The 21,634-nt window shown below is 35.5% G+C and overlaps 1 protein-coding gene across 12 annotated transcripts in view; it reads right to left on the bottom strand.

The window, feature by feature from the left end:
* Positions 1–481: 481 nt before the first annotated feature.
* Positions 482–21,634, bottom strand: part of NR2C1 (nuclear receptor subfamily 2 group C member 1) — a 44,070-nt gene continuing 22,917 nt past the window's right edge. For 9 of the 12 annotated variants that reach the window (XM_043562152.1, XM_043562145.1, XM_043562154.1 and 6 more), the window contains 5 exons: positions 15,253–15,374; positions 8,922–9,061; positions 6,981–7,118; positions 5,549–5,654; positions 482–2,375 (listed from right to left, as the gene is read on the bottom strand). In XM_043562152.1, the coding sequence (XP_043418087.1) occupies positions 2,201–2,375; positions 5,549–5,654; positions 6,981–7,118; positions 8,922–9,061; positions 15,253–15,374 (681 nt within the window). In that variant the 3' untranslated portion in view covers positions 482–2,200. The remainder of the gene's footprint in view (positions 2,376–5,548; positions 5,655–6,980; positions 7,119–8,921; positions 9,062–15,252; positions 15,375–21,634) is intronic. The other 3 variants (XM_043562157.1, XM_043562151.1, XM_043562156.1) reach the window with 2 other exon arrangements.

Here is a 21,634-nt window from a genome sequence, read left to right on the forward strand (position 1 = left end):
TTTTTTTTTTTTTAAACGTCCCAAGCATCATCTCTGAATATGAACACCAGTTCTTCCAGATACCGAGCATCTTTTCTGGCTACTGGCATCTTTCTCAGTGAACTGTCTTTTGCAGGCACTCTGATTACAGCTTCCTTGATTCCGGCTCTGCTAATAAGTCAGTTAGTCTCTCTCTACCTCCATTTTGTTTTCTAAGAATTTACTGAATTTGCTTTCCTTTGATTTCTTGTTTTCGGTTTCATTTCTCATTGTGTGGTTACACTTTACACATTGTATTATTTTACTAAGACTTCAGGAGAGAGAATAAATTAATAGTTAATCTGCAGTTTTAGCTGAAAGTCTTCAAACTGAGTTGTAAATAATCCTAAAATACTGGATATGGAAATGTTTTCCATGCATTTCCCTTCCTAGAAGTACTTTAATAAATTCTGTTAGAGATTTCTTAACAGAACAAACAAATGGATGATCAAACACTCTGAAATCAAATAAATCGACATTTTTAATGGTCACATTTTAATAGAGTTTTAAAAATACTTCCAAATATAACTACAAATTTATTCAGGAAAAATACCTGAAAGAAAAATGTATCTTAATTAACCATTAGTATATTATTTTAAAGAATTATTTTCCTGAATCCTTGGCTTACTTCAATGGGTTTATAAAGATATAAACCTACTGATTTTTCCATTTGAATATTTTATACTAAATGTAGTTTTTCCCAGTTGATAATTATAAATAAAACTGTTGATAAAAATTACATTTAAAATAGGGGGAAAAATTTCCCTTAATAAGTTGGTAAAGACTGAAAGTTGACACTTTTAAACTTCTGATTTACTATAAAGTAACAATTAGTAAAATCCACATCCTCCCCTAAATTCAGCTTTTCTTCTGTTGCAAAAATCTTTATAAAAATGTACTCTGAGTGCAATAAAATCTCCATATTTTTAAAAAATCAACAAATAGATAAACCAAAATTCATTATGACAATCAGAGCAAGGAAAGATTTAACAGTTAATCAGGTTTGCTGAGGAAAACATTACTGTGGAAGGCATCCAGGGAGTCTAAAATGGTTTTGTTGTGGCAACAAGGCTTCAGGTTGATGTGCATACTCTTGTTAAAATAGCTTTCCCTCCTTTAGGGTGAAATATCAAATATCAGTGCATATTCCTTTACATGTTAAAAAACGTAAATTTTTGAAAATTACCAATTTGCTTTAAAATAATTGTTTAACTCACCTTGAAAACACAGACTGGCTATGAGAAATCCATTATTTAACAAATTGGGTATTTCTAAGGCCCTAAAAGAAACTGGCTAAAACTCATGGAAGGGTCAGGAAGTTATAAGGCAGGTCAGGAAAGAGGGAGAGAAGTCAAATGCCGTTTGTGGAATGGAAAAGCAATAATTTTAATATCCATTTGGAAATACTGAAACATTTGGGGTTCAGTCTCTACTACTTTAAAACATAGCAGTAAACCAAAAATATTAAAACATGAACCCTACCTCATTCTCAAAAACAATTTTCTGCTACATACATAAATAAAAAGTGCTTGTAACTAATAATATACAACACTAAAAAAAAGTCTTGAGATCATAAATGGCCTATGTCTCATTGCCAGCAATGAGAGTGGTATATGCTAAAGGTTCCATAATATTTACAAAAGACAAAAAATATATATATTCAGTTATTATTTCCTATGGTTCTAATGTTACCATTATGTCACTGAGAATGAAAGAATCTTCTTTTACGTGGTAATTAAAACAGATTATATATTAAGAGTAAAATGCAAGGAAATCCTCCTTAGGTATTTCTGACAATTAAGTGTTTGTACTAGTTCATAATGAAAAATATGAATAGAACACAATTCTGGAAAAAAAAAGACTAATTTATTTGTTTTATAAGATAAAATATAATAAGAGATCTTAGTGTAGATGCCAAGAAGTGACAGCTTAAGGTGTCCTCTTAACCAAGAATAAATTCATAATATTTCTTATTCACTTAAATAAGGCAGGAAAGGACATTTTGATTCCTGATACCTGCCCAGTCACTTCAAAAATTCTTAAGAAGTTAAAATAAAAACACCTTGGTTTTTGGTTACTCTTTAAAGTCAAAATTTCCAGATACCCTGGAAGTAACTAGTTTAATTTGGTGTCATTTTGTGTTCCAGGAAAGAACAGTAAGTTTACACTGATATCTCAGATTTCAAATGCTGTGACCAATTATTTGTGAGTTATAATCTGCAGGTTCCATTTTTAAAATATGTGGGATGACACTGTCAATTCGTACATTGCCAATGAGGCCTTTGAAAAACAATTCTTCAGTGATAGTAGCATTCATCAATCGCAAAGCTGGTAATCTAAGTAGTAGTCTGGACAACCTGAAAAATAAAGGGGAAGGAAAAAACAAGGGGTAAATAAAAAAGAGATTTAGTAGAAAACTAGGAGCAATTTCTGCATGTACCTGGTTGAAGTCTAATTTAATAAAGATCTAATTTTCACCAGTTAAAATAAAAACTTAAATAAAATAAAAACTTAAATAACTTAAAATAAACTTAAAATAAATAACTTAAAATAAACTTAAAATAAATAACTTAAAATAAAACTTAAAATAAAAACTTATTCTCGGGGTGCCTGGGTGGCTCAATTGGTTAAGTGTCCGACTTTAGCTCAAGTCATGATCTCACGGTTTGTGAGTTCGAGCCCCGTGTCAGGCTCTGTGCTGACAACTTGAAGCCTGCTTTGAATTCTGTATCTCCCTCTCTCTTCCCCATCCCTGCTCATGCTCTGTCCTCTTTCTCAAAAATGAATAAACATTATGGGGCGCCTGGGTGGCGCAGTCGGTTGAGCGTCTGACTTCAGCCAGGTCATGATCTCGCGGTCCGTGAGTTTGAGCCCCGCGTCAGGCTCTGGGCTGATGGCTCAGAGCCTGGAGCCTGTTTCCGATTCTGTGTCTCCCTCTCTCTCTGCCCCTCCCCCGTTCATGCTTTGTCTCTCTCTGTCCCCAAAATAAATAAACGTTGAAAAAAAAAAATTAAAAAAAAAATGAATAAACATTAAAACAAAACAAAACTTAAGTATTCTCAAGCCTCAGAATACATGACAATCATCTGGCTATAAGTGCAGTCTGACAGACTTCACTGGAAAGCCTTGCTCTTAACTGCTACACTGTGTTGCCTCCACTTGGTCATATGGACCATGGAACTAAGTTACTAAAACACAGATCACATTATACATTTAAGGATGGCTTAGAAACTTGGGGCACCTGGGTGGCTCGGTGGGTTAAGCATCCAACTCTTGATCTCGGCTCAGGTCGTGATCTCACAGTTCGTGGGATTGAGCCCCACATTGGGCTCTGTGCTGACAGTACAGAGCCTGCTTGGTATTCTCTCTGTCTCTCCCTCTTTCTCTGCCCCTCCCCTCCATGTGCATATACTCTCTCTCTCAAAATAAATAAATAAACTTAAAAAAAAAGTGGCTTAGAAACTCAGTTGAGGTTATAAGAACAACAATATTTTGTGTTACCAGGACACATGGGGCTCAATGGTAATCAAAAAGACAAATGGAAATGGTAAAGCAGGCAACAGTTACTACTGGGAAGAGCACAGAATATGGAATCAAGACCACTGGGTTCAAATCTTAATTCACCTGCTCCCCTACCTCTGTGAATGTGTGTTAGCCATCTTTCTGTGTTATGATGAAGATTAATGAAATGATCCCTGCCAGTTTCTATGCTATTGAGGATCTTAAAGGCAGGCCCATACCTTGCATGAAGGCATATTATAAGTTGAAAACTGCTGCTAATTTATTATTATTTTTAAGTCTATTTTTGAGAGAGAGCATATGCATGTAAGTGGGGGAGGGGCAGAGAGAGAGGGAGAGAGAATCCCAAGCAGGCTCTGTGCTGTCAGCACAGAGCCCCATGTGTGGCTTGATCTCCTGACTGTGAGATCATGACCTGAACTGAAATCAAGAGTCAGACACTTAACTGACCAAACCACCCAGGTGCTCTGATAATTTATTATTTTTAAATAAATCAGGATGTAAGAAACTGAGAAAGAGTTCCAGCGATCAGTCAAAGCACCTGGAACCTAATGGAAGAGAGGTCAGCAAAAACTATATGTCAAAGAGGAGGAACAATTTAATTTGTATAATGAGGTATAAAACAAGTTTTGAAACATTAAAAAACTGAAAGCAATCACAACAAAACCAACAACAATAATAAAAACCATTCCAAAAAGCTTGGGTATGTTTATCCTGCCCATAGTCTAAGGTCTTGTACCCAAACATTTGAGACCAACTGAAACCAGGATTAAGTCACCTTCCTGTAGCCAATACTCTCCTCCTCAAATTACTCAGTTCCTGTTTATTCCCAACAGCTGAGCTGCAGCAATAAAGCTGGTAGGAAGCAGGGTAGGAAAACCGGTTAGATAAACTAAGGCTGATTTTCAAGGTGGAACTGGCTTATAAATCTATTACATACTATCTATAAAATGTTATTTTATTTTTAAAAAATGTCTATTTTTGAGAGACAGAGCACAAGTGGAAGAGGGGCAGAGAGAGAGGGAGACACAGACTCCGAAGCAAGCTCCAGGCTCTGAGCTGTCAGCAGAGTCTGATGTGGGGCTTGAACCCTGGACCGCAAGATCATGACCCGAGCTGAAGTTGGACACTTAACCAACTAAGCCACCCAGGCACCCCTGTAAAAAATTATTTTATGCAAAACATTCTTTTATTAGTTTGAAGCATGTAAAATTAAGAATAATATTAGTAAACACATTTATATAGCCCTTACTATAAATATATATACTATATATTATATTACATATATGTATACTATATATGTAACATACTATGTAGTAGGCACTGTCCTAGGCTATTTACATATATGAACTGATTCAACCACTATACCAATTGTAAAATGTGGGTACTGTCTACGTTTAATAGAGAAACTGAAACACAGAAGTTGAATAACTTGCCCAAGGTCACACAGCTAGGGTCAAGAGTCAAACCCTGCCTGGTATTCTGGCTCTGAAAGCCATGTGCTTCACTACTACTCTCCAAGATGGTTTCCTCTTCAAAAACGGAGTTGGATCTTCCAAAAATTTTTTTCAAAGGACGTTATCAAGAAATACCTTGGTAGAAATATCATAAACCAAATTTCTAAATTACCTATAGTCGAATGGTGTTTTTATTCATTCATTCCTATTTTTTCCCTTTCACTAATAAAATCCCTTATTTCAGTTGAAGAAAACAGAGTTTGGGCACTAGAGTTATACAACCTGGGTTCACAGGCAGGCCCTGCCATTTATGTGTAACCTTGAGTACGTTATTTAACCTCTCTCTTCAGTTTCCTTATAGCATTGTAAGAATTGTGTGAAATACTACCTGTAAATCACTCACAACAATGCAGTATTGCTTTTAAAAGCATTAGCTATTTCAAAGGTCCATGGTGACCAAAACACTGAATTACTCTTGGGATGGAAAAAAAAAAATAACAGATTCACAAAAAATTTTAGGATGTATTTAATTAACTAATTTAACTTGTAGATACCTGTAGGTGTCATCTGGGTATGTTTTGGTTATATAATCTTGGAATTCCACATATGCCTTTTCCTGAAATTTCTCAATTTGTTCCATGTTTTCTAGGCCTGGATGATCTGAAACATCGAAGAATACATTGTTACCCTAGTTCTAAATGCTCATTTAGTAAGGTACAGAGTGGGGCACCTGGGTGGCTCAATCAGTTAAGTGTCTGACTCCTGGTTTTGGCTCAGGTCATGTTCTCAAGGTTCGTTGAGTGTGAGCCCTACATCAGGCTCTGTGCTGACAGTGTGTAGAACCTGCTTAGGATTCTCTCTGTCCCTCCCCCATGTGCTCTCTCTCTCTCAAAATAAATAAAAAAAAATATTGAGAATATTTAATAAAATAAAATTACATTGTATCACATCTGTGTTCTCTCAAACTTAAGGAAAAATGAAGGTGGCAAATTGGTTGTGATTAAAATGTAGATATATATTATTAACTTACGTGAAACATTATAAGAAACGGTTAAAAAAAAAAAAGCTTTAATCATCTTATTGGAATCACTAAGTGTAAAAAGCAGGTTTTCTCAGATAATTTTATTATGATGCACAGGAAGAGAAATACATACCAAAATAAAAAACAGAGTCTAAAAGAACAGTCAATTTTCCTTATTCAGAAGTTGATCATTGAACTTACTGTCATTTTACCATATGTGAAAGCTACAAACTGTCAGGAAAACAGGAGACATTTTTCTACCTGTTGGTAACTCTAATCAGATGTTTAGAAGTTTAACCCATTAACAAAACAATACTCATCTTTCATTTGCCTATTAGCGATGCCTAGCAAAATATGCCAAAGAATTCAAATGCTGATGTGACCATAACTATGTCATTTCGATGATTTCAACTTTCTTTCTCATACTTAGATAAATATCTAACATCCATAAAATTCATTGATTTAAAGTGTATAATTCAATAGTTTTTAGTATATTCACAGTTACGCAACCATCATCCCAAAACATTTAGAACACTTTAGATTTTTTTACCCCAAAAGAAACTCTGTGCCTGTTAGTAGTCACTTTCCATGCTCCTCGCTCCTTAGTCCCTGGTAACCACCAATCTATTTTATGTCTCTACAGACTTGCTTATTCTAGACATTTCATAGAAATGGAATCTCATAAAATGTGATCTTTTGTAACTGGCCTCTTTCACTTAGGATACTGTCTTCAACCATGGTGTAGCACGTATCAGAATTTCATTCCTTTTAATGGCGCAATGATATTCTGCTGTATGTGGATATGTAGATGTTACATTTTGTTTATTCATTTGTTGATGGACACTTGGGCTGTTTCCACTTTAACTGCATGATTTTACATTCCCATCAGCAATGTATGAGGGTTCCCATTTCCCCATACCCCCAGCCACTGTATGGTAAATAAGAAGTAAATGTTTATGTAGTACCTGGACTGAAGAGTACTATTGCCTTCAGGTAGGCATATTCATATCCATCAATGCAGAGTTTAACCATGCTGTTGCAGAACTCCTGTAGTTTAAAGATGTGCTCCATCAATAATTTTCTTCTTTCTGTTGACATTTTATCTTTAATTAAAAACAAACAGACAAAAGCTTCTAGTTTTTGGCTAAAATGTATATCTATTTTTACCCAAGACATTTCCTTCTCAATAATTTCCAGTTTTGAATACAGCCAATCTATAAATGTTTAAAATTCTGTATCACTGCAAAGATGAAACTAATTAATGATCTTCAGATAGTGCTCATTCAAGAAAAAAACAAGCTGTTAGTAAACAAAACAAAAACCTGAACAAATTTAGTGTTTCCTTTCAAGATACATCTTTGAGAAGATAAGCTGTAAAGATAACCTCCTGAAAAACTGGCCTACAAGACTCAGATTTTGATAACAAGATTTACTTTAAGCTTAGAGTTTTTAAAAGTTACCAACACTACTAAAGTAGAAACAAACACTTAGCAAAAAACACTACCAAGACCAAAAGAAAAGCTGAATAGTTTTATAAGAACTTTTAAAATTTATAGTGTTTAAAACACATCTGATTAGTCAACCATAGCTTTAGTGAAGGTAGGGTGTGTGTAACTCATTACAAATTCATGAGAAACGAATTAAGACCAGGAGTCCATAAGTAAGATAGGAATGTAGTGCTACCTTCTAGCAGGATCTACTGTTGATGACATTAAGGTGATTTTTCTGCCCTCAAACAGGAAATGGAAGATGACTTAAAAATAATGTATGGGAATGCAAGCTGCTGCAGCCACTCTGGAAAACAGTATGGAGGTTCCTCAAAAAACTAAAAATAGAACTACCCTATGACCCAGCAATTGCACTACTAGGTATTTATCCATGGGATACAGGTGTGCTGTTTTGAAGGGACACATGCACCCCCATGTTTATAGCAGAACTATCAACAACAGCCAAAGTATGGAAAGAGCCCAAATGTCCATCGATGGATGAATGGATAAAGAAAATGTGGCATATATATATACAATGGAGTATTACTCGGCAATCAAAAAGAATGAAATCTTGCCATTTGCAACTATGTGGATGGAACTGGAGGGTATTATGCTAAGTGAAATTAGTCAGGGAAAGACAAAAACCATATGACTTCACTCATATGAGGACTTTAAGAGACAAAACAGATGAACATAAGGGAGGGGAAACAAAAATACTATAAAAACAGGGAGGGGGACAAAACAGAAGAGACTCATAAATATGGAGAACAAACTGAGGGTTACTGGAGGGGTTGTGGGAGGGGGGATGGGCTAAATGGGTAAGGGGCACTAAGGAATCTACTCCTGAAATCATTGTTGCACTATATGCTAATTTGGATGTAAATTTTAAAAACTAAAAAATAAAAATTAAACAAAAAGTACACACACACAAAAGAGTTGGCACTCAAAAAAAAATAACTAAATAAAAATAATGTAAAACATGCTAAGGAAATATCACATGACTCCCAATTTGTAAATTATTCCTGAATTCAAAAAGCAGTTCTTCCCATTTGAGGATGGGGCATGCTTGTGGTTAGTCGCAAGCCAACCTGAAGTTAAACATTTGTAAATCAATGACTGCCTATCTCCTCAAATAAATGAAAGCTGTAATCATCTTGGCATCAAGAAAAGGAGAGTCAAGATTGTTCTGGGACTGTTTAAGTGAGAGAATATATCCCAATGAACAATTCTGTTGTGCTCTGATTTGAAAATATTTTTGGGTGATTAATGGATGAATTTATCAAAATGTAGAAATTATCTCAAGCAAAAAGGGTGCTGGTACCTAAAACATTAATCAGATATTTAACTTCTACTTTATAAAACTGATGCTCTCCCCTCCTCTTATCTCCTAGAAAAGGAAATAAATAAAATGCTCCTTACCTTGCTGAAGGCTACCGTGAAGACAATTGACAAACGTTGCTAATATAGTTGCCACGTTCATCACTTGCCAGCACTGGGCAAGACCAAGAGTAAAAAGTTCATTCCAATAAGCTTTCACCAAAGATATGCTATTTTCTTGCCTATTAAAACAAACACAACACATATCAGATATTAATATGTATTTTATAAACTTTACAACTGATTCATCTATTTAAAAATAAAATATTACTTAACTAAAATTATTCTAGAAGGACCAATTGGGCATGGACCTGGTCAATTCTGTCTTATATAATGAATAGCAACTGATGAGGAAGGCTTATAAATTTAAATATTAGCTAGCTTACTAATTAATCAGCCAGTTTATAAGAACAGTTGTAGGTAGTATTGCAAACTAAAAGTTAGGGCTTTAATCCCACATTTCATGGAAACAGATGGAATATAGATTATTTTAAAAAATATTAAAAGCAAAAGCATACATTTAAAAACTCTCCCAAGTTTTCTTTCGGTTTAAATTCAGGTAAGTGCTTGTTTTATGTAAGGGTAACTAGAATGATTTGATGATAGGTAAGCAACCAACTTCCTGGGAGAAATGGTTTGTTCTGTATGTTTCAGATAGGATATTAATATCCCTATAAATGAGATACCTAGGGGTGCCTGCTCATGCTCTGTCTCTCAAAAATAAATAAATGTTAAAAAATTTTTTATTTTTAATTTAGTTTTATTTAAAAACAAAATTTTTTCAGTGTTTATTTTTTTATTTTTTTTAACGTTTTTTTTTTTTAATTTATTTTTGAGACAGAGAGAGACAGAGCATGAACGGGGGAGGGGCAGAGAGAGGGGGAGACACAGAATGGAAGCAGGCTCCAGGCTCTGAGCCATCAGCCCAGAGCCCGACGTGGGGCTCAAACTCACGGACTGCGAGATCGTGACCTGAGCTGAAGTCGGACGCTCAATCGACTGAGCCACCCAGGCGCCCCTTTTAGTGTTTATTTGTGAGAGACAGACAGAGTGTGAGTGGGGGAGGAGCAGAGAGAGAGAGGGAGACAAAGAACCCGAAAGCAGGCTCCAGGCTCTGAACTGTCAGCACAGAGCCCGACGCGGGGCTCAAACTCACAAACCACAAGATCATGACCGGAGCCAAAGTTGGACGCTTACTGACTGAACCACCCAGGTGCCCCCCAACTGCAACTTTTTTTTTAAATGAGATAACGAGGATTTTACTAGGAATAATGAAAATAAGGTCCTTTCCTGAACTTCTGAATAAGAAATTTCAAGAGCATGAGGGAGTAGAAAAAAATAATGGAATAGAAGTCAACCAAGGTTTTTAAACCTACATCATCCACTGATTATCCATTTGAAATCTGGCTAATAAGAGTCTCAGGTCTCAGCTGCTTAATTATATAAAATGAAGAGACACTGTATGTCCTATATACCCTGCTCAGTTACTACAAGATGCAAACTTAAGAGTTAGGTGAGTAGGGCATAAAATAAAGTATATGCCAGGTAGTATTCAAGGCACTGGAAAAATAGCAATACATAGGATGGATTAAGTCTGCCTCCACAAAAAAGATAAACATAGTAAAGAAATATTATTTCACACATTTTATATAAATATTATACACACATGCATATAGTTATACACACATTAAGTTAGTTTCAGGTAATAAAAATTCTCCATTACTATAATAGGATGATGCATCAAAAAATGGGGAGTGTTCAGATAAGGTGGCTAGAGAAGGTCTGTCTGAAGGGCTGACACGTGAGTAGAGAAAGCTGGGAAAGAACTTAAAAAACAAAAACATGTAGGGCAGTGCCAATTTGTTTTGCAAATCAAAATTTATTTGAAAGTGAAGTTTAAATAAAAAGAAAATCAGTATTTTCAAATGCCCATATAAAAAATGATGTAAAATTTCAATCTTAAAATTGAACAAAATAAAAGAGAACAAAATACTATTTTCATGTATCAGAAAACAAGGATAAAAATCCAGAATTGAGGAGGGTGTGAGAAAATAAGAATTCATTCTCACACAAGCACTGCTGATGTATTGCTCAACATCTTTTTGGAGGACAATTTAATAGTACCTATCTTTCAAAAAAATAGAACCTATTCTATAGGTTCAGCAACCTCTTCGACTCAGCAACTCCTTTTGTAAGAACATATTTTATAGAACTACTCGAAGTAGGCAAAAGTATACATACAATGCAACAATGCTTATTGTAGCAGTGGATAGAATAACAAAGAAAACTAGCAAGAACCTAAATGTCTACTAATAAGGAATAAATACATAAATAATAAATCCTGTAAAAGGGAATACTAGGCAACCACTAAGAATAAATTTACATGTGTTGACATAGGAAGAAATCCATCATCTAAGTGTAAAAAGAAAGGCAAAGAATATGATATGTAAGTATATATATGATTATTATTTCCGCACGGAAAAGATGCGGTAGGATGCCAAACTATTAATATTGGGGTTAGTTATCTCTGGAGAATGACATTTTACTTTATGTTTCTATACTCCAGTATTTATTTTTTTGTTCATTTATTGATTTTGAGAGAGGGAGAGAATCCCAACCAGGCTCTGTGCTAACAGCACAGAGCCTGACATGAGGCTTGATCTTGATCCCACGAACCATGACATTATGACCTGAGCTGAAATCAAGAGTCTGATGCTTAACCAACAGAGCTACCCAGGCACCCCCTCAAGTTTTATCTTTATTTATTTATTTTTTAAATATTTATTTTGTGAGAGACTGCATGTGGGGGAGGGGCAGAAAGACAGGGAGAGAATCCCAAGCAGGCTCTGTGCTCTCAGCAGAGCCCAATAGGGGGGTTGATCCCACATGCCATGTGGAGTTGGATGCTTAACTGACTGAGTCACCAAGTGCGCCTGATTCTGAAGTTTCCAAGAGGAACAGTTAACCAAAGTAATTAGTGGACACAAGAAAGGAAAATGAATACAGCCAACAGACCAAAAAAAAAAAAAAAAAAAAATCAAAGCTCTTACTGGCCTGTGCTACACCTAGTACTAAGAAAGTACTCTGACATTGTCATAGGAGATTCAGAGAAAAGGTTAAGGAGTAACTTTGTAGAGGGTGAGGGATAACAAAATTGTTTTGAATACCTTAAGGGAAAAATGATGAAAAGTGGCAATTGAGAAATAAGCCACATTATTTTGTTTCCAAAGGAAAAGTAAAAGAGCTAAATATGGAGATTAATTCTGCAAAGATATCTATATTTACATCTTCATCCAAAACAAAACCCAAAATATCCTTGTATTATAGTTAGCCATGCTTTTCAAATACGTTTTCAGAAAGTTCATTAGGAAAGGAAAACAGCAAGTCCTCTTTAAAAGGAAGGTTCCTGAAAGAACGATGGAAAATGAGCACTGATAATCTACTTTGCAGCAGTACTGCAAAGTACTGGGTCAGGTAATTTACATTCATCATTCTCAGCTAAGTAGCCTATCCAGCAAGAAAGCATTTCTGCTTCTAATTTACAGATCTAGAAATGGAGCTGTTAATTAAGTAGCAAAGCTAGCAGATAAATAAATCCAGCATTTGAACTTTTGTTCAAAGTCTATGTTTTTGTGTAATTCACAACAAATTTTAGCAAGTAAGATGCTAAAGTGCAATTTCACAGTAGACTCCCCATTTATAGCTAATATTTTGTGATGGTAAGGGCATGTTTGCTGTCAACTTTCTTCAGTTAAAAACAAATGATTATTATAATCACATAATAGTACCTATTTTCAAAACATCTTTCCTTTGAAAAGCAAAAGGAGCTGGACAGAAGTAATTAATGTATCAGGTACACCGAAAGCAATGCCTGTGTTGATAAATAAAAACACTAGGTTGCATAACAGTAAGTGGGTCAACTTCTTTTACAAATAGGTAGAGGTACTTGTCTCTAACTATTGTACTATACTGTTAAGTTCATTAAAATATGTACATAGTACTCATAATTAGAGATCAGATCATCGTTCACACTATTTATTTTGATAAAGTAACAGGACTTTGGAAGTCACTTATGCCCTGGGATAACATAACCATTTGTCTTCTTCACAAATAAACCCAAGGCATTGTACTTTACCTAGCAGCATTTGTTTGAAAGGAAGGCATGGTCCTTAGAGAAAAGTAGTCAGTGATAGGGCAATAGAGCTGGTTTTAAACCCCCAGCCATAGTAAACATTACTTTGTTTCAGTGGGATTTAAAAAGATTCAACTTTAAGGCTCAGCATTTAATGGAAGGTTTCTTGAGTTATTCAGCAAATAAAATCTCCTATAGCAAATAGTGATGGTTTAGAACTTTTGGTTATAAAGAATCTAGGTAGACGGGACTGCTGACAAATCATGCCAAGTTCCCATAACTGAACCTACTACTGTGTAGTCATCTAAATTATGCAGACAGAAGTGAAAAACAACTGAATTCCTGTAAGTACTGAGACTTCAAATCTTGTAACAGAAAAGTAATATCCTTGTAAAGCATAAAGTACTATAAAATACAAACAGTATTAACCACCTACTGTTTAAGATTCTTGAAACTACTGTTCCCTTCCATTCTAGTAAGTTATCAACACAAACTCAACTTTTAGAAAATGATTAATGTTGCTTATCTGTTTCTGTCTGTATAATTAGGGCTTTGTTTCCAAATTTTGTGTCTATAAATAAAAATGCAATGAATGTCAGTTTCTAGGAGATTCAGAGTAGTGTTTATTACCACACAACAGAGTTTTCCACCATTAGTACCTAGCCTTCTTCCATCTGATAAAATCAAATTACAAATTATCTAGATGCATATAGTTAAGAGTTTCTGTAGCAATTAATGGCCTCAAATACTATACCAATGGTTAATTCTAATTGCAAGGAATCCTGTGGCTGTTACATTGAAACCAATTTTCAGTACAGGTCACAGGGAAATGTGGCTGCCAATATAAAATTGTATTATGATTGGAAATCTCAGGCTTTATTTTTGGTTTCTTTAACATTTGGAGAATGTTTCCATAGGATAATCAAACTTAATTTAACAGAAGTACTTAAGATCAACAGTGTTATAAGATCAATGGTGTTATGTGTAAATTTATATATTTTAATTTTTTGTTAAAAAAGACTGAAGTAATTCTGAAAACTCTGTTATTTTGAGAGAAAGGGCTAACAATAGTTTTAAAGGTTAACCATTTAAATCCGGCTTTCAATCTATGTAATTGTATTAGTTAAGTACTGTGATTTAACTTATGGTATATCCAACACTAAATTATAAACAAAATTATGGTGGGGTTTCTATGTATGCTTTTTTTTTTTTTTTAAATCTTTATTTATTTTTGAGAGAGAGACAGCTTGTGAGCAGGGAAGGAGCAGAGAGAGAGAGGGAGACACAGAATTGGAAGCAGGCTCCAGGCTCCAAGCTGTCAGCACAGAGCCCGACGCGGGGCTCAAATTCATGAGATGTGAGATCATGACCTGAGCTGAAGTTGGACGCCCAAACGACTGAGCCACCCAGGTGCCCCTCTATGTATGTTTTTTAAAGTCATGACTGAGATATGCTTCTTAGTTATATTAAAAACTATTCTTTAAGAATAAAGGATGGGAAGTCATTGCTCCTATTTGGGAAATGGGAGAACAGATGTATAGGATATGAAAGTGTATTGTTTACGAAATCATATTGGTGAGTAAGGTCCTGTGACTAGAAAAACACTTTTTTAACTATGAGCTTATTTTTCCATGGTCTCTTTGTCTCTTCATACTAGTTACTTTAAAGCAATCTAAATAATCCTGGCAAATTTTAGGTAATATTGATGGAATACAGATTATTGATATGTTCCTCAGTGGTAGGTACTTCTAAATTATCAGAGTGGTACTATGGGGTTTACATTTTCTTCCCCTTCCCCACTTTTTGTAACCACAGTTGGAAAACAACTTTTTCTACTTTTAAACACAGTCACTGTGTGCAAGTTTCAGCTCCTTATTAACATGCCTGAGATGAACACTAAACAGGGGGTGGGAGGAAAACAACAGCCCAAGACATACCTACAGCCTCCCAATCTTCAGGTCAAAGATGGCCTATTTCAAATGCTGGCCATGATTTATCAGCTCCACTGCACACATTTCATTTGAATTATTAACTCAAATTATGAAACATGGATACCGTTCCTACATAAAAAATAATATAATACTAATTGCCATAATTTGTCATATAAATAACAAAACTTTAAGTTATAATGTTATACCATTTTCTTCCTTTAATGCAAATCCAGCCAATAAAAAAGTTCTTGCTTAGTGTATATTTGTGCTATAAAACCACATTTATACTCAAGGACTTTAAAACACTTACCCTAGAGCCTGGAAGGAAGGAATCGAAAGTGCCCAATGCATTGATAAGAACAGCAGTCTGGAAGCAGACTCCCCAATGTAGTGCACGTTCAGGTACTCAGGCATAGGAGAAGGCATGGTGAGCTAGCGTGAACAGGGACTGAGGTAAATGATCTTATGACAGTTCTAAATTATAATTTCTTTGAAAAATATAAACATATCACATAAGTTTGATATAGTCACCAAAGGCAAATCTTGAAATAATCCAAGTCACTGAATTTTACAGCTAAAAACAGGATTTAGAATGAGTAGATCATAGCTGCTAACAAAGCAATATTTAGACAAGCAGAATCCTACTTAATATCAATCGTGATATTCTTCGGTTGTGTTTTTATTAAAAAAATTTTTTTTAATGTTTATTTTTGAGAGAGAGGGACAGAGTGTGAGCAGGGGAGGGGCAGAGAGAGGGAGACACAGAATCCCAAGCAGGCTCCAGGCTCTGAGCTATCAGCACAGAGCCTGACATCCTGACGTGGAGCTCGAACTCATGAACCGCAAGATCATGACCTGAGCAGAAGTCGGACGCTTAACTGACTAAGCCACCCAGGCGCCCTTCTGGTTGCGTTTTTAAAAGTTACTTTCTGTCTTCGTCTAACAATGTGCTTTTTTTTTTTCTCTTCCTTTATTAATAATGATATACCACAAATTCAGTTGAATGAGCAATCTTGTATGTTAAATATTCCTTTCATTCAGGCTGTGGGGAATAACAAATTTAAATCTTACACAATCAGGAGAATAATAAGTGAACTGGGCCTGCTGGTGCCATCTGGGCAGTGCCTACTCCCAGATAAAGGGCAAGCTGTGACTCGAATTCCATACACTGAAAACATGTCAGTTTGGGCTAAAGACTGCCTGCTCTATTTTTCAAAGAGCAGGTTCTGTGTGAAATCTCCCCACTTAATAACTACAGGTAAAACAAAATGTGTCTGTGGCTATAATACAGTCAGTTTGTACTGCTGACCTCAGGTAGTGATTTTATTTTATTTTTTAAAGTTTATTTATTTATGAGAGAGAGAAAGAGAGCGAGTGAGAGTGCATGAGCAGGGGAGGGGCACAGAGAGAGGGAGAGAGAGAATCCCACGCAGGCCCTGCACTGATAGTGCATGACCTGAGCCAAAGTCAGATGCTTAACCAACTGAGCCACCCAGGTGCCCCCCAGGTAGTTATTTTAAATGCACGCCAACTGTAGAAAATAAAGATCCCACATTAAAACACTTCTAGGGGCGCCTGGGTGGCTCAGTCGGTTAGGCATCTGACTTCGGCTCAGGTCATGACCTCACGGTCTGTAAGTTCGAGCCCAGTGTCAGGCTCTGTGCTGGCAGCTCAGAGCCTGGAGCCTGCTTCAGATTCTGTGTCTCCCTCTCTCTCTGACCCTCCCCCATTCATGCTCTGTCTCTCTGTCTCAAAAATAAACGTTAAAAATACACACACATTTAAAACACTTCTGAAAGTATTTTTGAAAATCTTGTTAAAGAGCACTTTTGGGGCTCCTGGGTCACTCAGTTGAGTGTCTGACTCTTGATCTTGATTCAGGTCATGATCTCATGGTTTGTGGGTTCAAGCCCCATATCAGGTTCCGTGCTGACAGTACAGAGAATGCTTGGGATTCACTCTTCCCTCTCTCTCTGCTCCTTCCCCACTAGGGCTCTCTCAAAATAAACTTAGAAAAAAAAAGAGCACTTTCACTGCTATAAATGAAATGTAATTTCACCCATAAGAAACACTAACCTAAATTTCTATTACTAAGGAAAATCCTCTATGCTATAGACAGTCTACTCTGTAGACAATTAAAATTAGTGAGATAAACTGAGATGTAATAGCATTGAAAAAAAATACCTCACAGACATCTAAGTAGAAACAACTGTGAAAAAGTCTCTAGATGACCCAATATATGTTAAAGAGAGAGGGACAGTGTGTGTGTGTGTGTGCACATACATACATATGTATATACACAAAGGACAGGAGGAAATCTACCACACGCTTAACAGTGGCTACCTTGGCAGGGGTGGGGTAGGTGGATGTACCCATATGTATTTTTCTGGGGAATGGATATATAACTTTAATCAGATTCTCAAAGTTGTCTGTGATCACAAATGATCAAAAAGTTTTCATTAAAATGATATAAAAGTTCTCCATTTTTATAAAAATGTAAAAATATGAGCTGCCTTTATTTATTAGTATCAACAATTGTCTTACCTATTTATAAATGGTGCCAACTAATAAGAGAAATTAACAGTTGAAATTCTATGCATGGGAAGAATGAATTCATGTATGTATGTATGTATGTATGTATGTATGCATGTCTGTCTGTCTGTATTTATTAAAAAAATATTTTAAAGTAATCTCTATACCCAACATGGGGCTCAAACTCACAACCTTGAGATCAAGAATTGCATGCTCCATTGACTGAGTCAGCCAGGAACCCCAAGAATATTTTTTAAATGCTTGAGAAATGTTTACTGGAGTAGTCAATTAAAATGCCATTATTTAAGACAATTCTTAAGAGAACTGTAGGCAAGCTGATATTAAACATTTTAAATGTAATTATTAGAATGCAACTGTTTCTACACATAAGTATATAAAACACAAACTGGGAACTATCATACCTTTTCAGAATTGCCCAAGGTGATTAGGGGGGGAAAAGCCTGAAAGATTAGGGGAATTACCAATGATTACTAGTTTTAGGGGGGGAGGTGTAAGATGCAAAACAGTAACTGTTTAAACAAAACAAATAGATTAAAATCACTTTAAAAAAGGTAAAATAGTTACAGTATTAAAATTAGATATAAGGGCTAAAAGATACAGATGTACCTCGATTGATACAATAGTAGTAGTGGTAATGTTGAGAATTTTCTGTGCTTTAATCAGAAAATTGAAATCACTTGCAATATAAACTAGAGGAATTCACTATTTAAAGTACTGCCATGTTGTGTCATAAAGAGAAGACATATCTTATATCTGTTTCACATACTTAATTTTCGTAAAGCAAGATATACCTCTAGCATTATGAATCAGTCAGTTATGGCTGAAGAAACAAGAATTTATTTGACAAGTCTTTTAAATTGCAAAGACAAAGATATCTTCTGCTATATAGAGAAGATAAGTTTCTACTATAAAGATGTTAAAGAGATTCCCAAAAATGCCTGTGAAATTTTAGGTTTATAAATGAATCATACATATTGAATTTATTCACATTTAATATATTGAGATGGTTTTTAAAAGTGTTGACATCAACTAGGCTACTCATTTTAGAAGTTCCTTGTCTACAATTATCTTTCTAGTAGTTTCTGTAATTCTGATAATAGGCTAAATGATAGCTTTTAAAACATCGTTTGAATTGAGTTAGGAGATCTGAATTCTATTTCCCAGCAGTCACTAATTAGTTGTGTGACCCTGGATTACACATTATAATATTATAATTCAGCAACCACTCACTGAGATCTTGACAACCCCAAGATCAAGAGTCACATACTCTACCAAGTGAGCCAGCCAGGCACCCCAACTGAGATTTCATTGTGAGGTACGAAGTTAAGTGCTCAAGTCTCAATATAAGAATAAAATGGAAACAAAATGAGCTATAGAAAGGGCTAAAAAAGGGATGGCACGCCTAAGAAATGACAGGCAACAGAATCAGAATGTGGAACGTCCTAAAATGTCATGAGCTTGGATCTCAAATGGGTAATGGGAAGCTAAAGAAGGCTTGCTGGGTAGCAGAGTAACATAACCGGATTGATTTTGAACACACATCACTTTCTACCAGGGCACAGGACAAGATGAAGAGACTGGAAGCAGAAATATTACTGTAACAGTTTAAGAAATTTTAAAAGGCCTTGAAATATGGTGATAAAAATGAAGAGGAAGGGAGAAATTAAAACAAAAGAATAGTTAGGATTCAACTAGGGAATGGAGGGGAGTAGGATGGGGGGGGGGGGGAGAATGATGATGACTCCTAAACATCAAACATGGTGACCAGAAGTTTTGTGATTTTCATACTGAGATGATACAGAGAACAGTTTTGAAAATCACCTACCTCTGCCTCACACACTTATTTCTAACTGCAAATTCTATCCACCTTGATTCTTTGTGTAATCACAATGCAAGAATCAAGAATAAAGTACACGAAATCACACCAAAAACTGAGTTTAATAAAAATGTTAAATATTTCTATAGTCTTAGATTCTCTGGAACCAAAATCCCAGTTGCATTATTAGACTATTTCTCCTTTCTGTTTTGATTGCTTTGAATAAGACTCTGAAAACCTCCAAATCGTTTTTCATTCACAAAATGACAATAAAAATTCGAACCTTCACAAGGGACTGTGGTCAAATTTAACAATGCACACATGAAAGCACGCTGCAAACTACACAGTACATAAAAATGCAAGACAGGAACAAAATGTTACTTAGCCCAGATATTAAGAGATTAAGTGAGTTTCTGATTACAGATGTCAGGTTTTGAAACTCATGACCATAAAACCTCAATGAGAAAGCCAACCATGACAAAGTGCTGAGCTGGGAAGTGTGGGAAAACGGAAAATCTGCAAACAAGAATCAGAGAAAAAAGGGGCTGTTTTTTGTCTGGGGAGCAAGAAATTTCACAGTGCTTATTCTGAGGATACTGAGCACAGCAGGTCAAAAACTGCACAAAAAAAACCCGATTCTGGAGAGAGGAAAAAAAAGTTCTAATTTGCCTAATTTGTCTGTCCATATCAAATATTTGAAAGAACAATTTTGAGGACCAACAACAGTAAAAAAAGGACTACTTCTACATTTCTATAAACTTTTTCCTTGTAATCTTCTTCCTTTTACCCACCCTTTCTTCCCATTTAAATCCAAAGGTAGAAAATAAAACTAAGATGACAAAAGCAGGTATTTTATTTAGAATAAGAAAGAGCAATGGGGGGGGGGGGGGCTGGGTAGCTCAGTTGCTTAGGCATCAGATTCTTGATCTCAGCTCACTTCATTATCTCATGGTTTGTGAGATGGAGCCCCAAGTCAGGCTCTGTGCTGACAGCGTGGAGCCTGCTCTCTCTCTCAAAAAAAAAAAAGAAAAAAGAGCAATGTGGAAAAAATCAGTTTTGCTTTGCTCCACCTTTGTCCATAGCTCCTACCATAATTTTTTAAGGATAGCATTGATTATTCCTATTGTAATTTTTAATAGTCCCCATAAAAAGTTTTTGTTTACAATACAAATAAAGCAGTTCTAATTTTTTTCTTTTTTAAAAAAAAATTTTTTTTTTCAACGTTTATTTATTTTTGGGACAGAGAGAGACAGAGCATGAACGGGGGAGGGGCAGAGAGAGAGGGAGACACAGAATCGGAAACAGGCTCCAGGCTCTGAGCCATCAGCCCAGAGCCTGACGCGGGGCTCGAACTCCCGGACCGCAAGATCGTGACCTGGCTGAAGTCGGACGCTTAACCGACTGCGCCACCCAGGCGCCCCTAATTTTTTTCATATAGATTATCTTTGGTAAAATTTTACATGAAGATTGGTTTCACTGATATGTTTTACTGATTATATAAAGTTACAGCAATTATTAAGTCACTGTGAGTTTTCTCTGTGGCTATTTCTACCAAATCAAATTTTATAAATGTAAATTTTAAAATATGCAGTTTTAGCCAATGCTAGATTTGTGTTATTTCTACCAGTCACACAAACATTTATTTGATAACTGTGTGTATTTTCATTAGAAATCCATGGAAACTTATAATCTACAGTAAAGTTAGTAGCAATTTCCTTCAGATATTCCAGGACTCGCTATGACTGCTTTAAATCACTTTGCATATGATTTTCTAACAGTACACATAGCTAGTAAAGATAAAGAATGGTTAAAATGGAGGGATCAAAACATCAAGATCTTAATGTAGGGCCTCAATGGTTAGTATTGCTATAGCTGTAGTCCCAACATTATTTGCATGACAAATCAAACACTACAAAATTATTTTCTAACATTCTACATGTATTGTTTCCATCCTACATGTATTTAGGAGAGTAAAAAAGGAACTACAAATGTACCTCCTCCAAAATGGTTAAAAGCCAAAAGTTAAAATGTGTTAACTAATTTTTACCTTCTTAAAATAATACTGAAAGCTAGCTAATTGGGGCAATACATAATAATGGAGTTCTCTCTGGGTCTTACATATGGCTTTGCACTAAAGTAGTAGGAGGTGGGCACTGAACAAAACCAGGGTATGCAATACATCATGAATGACAATACTAGTGTTAACAACAACAGCAACATCCAAAATTTATGTCTAAATGTTCTAAAACCTAGCTTTTATAGACTTAAAATCATGAAACAATATTATAACCATGATTTATAAACAGGATGCTTTAATGAGCTA

This window comes from Prionailurus bengalensis, chromosome B4 (assembly GCF_016509475.1).
Source record: "Prionailurus bengalensis isolate Pbe53 chromosome B4, Fcat_Pben_1.1_paternal_pri, whole genome shotgun sequence".
Lineage (NCBI taxonomy): Eukaryota > Metazoa > Chordata > Mammalia > Carnivora > Felidae > Prionailurus > Prionailurus bengalensis.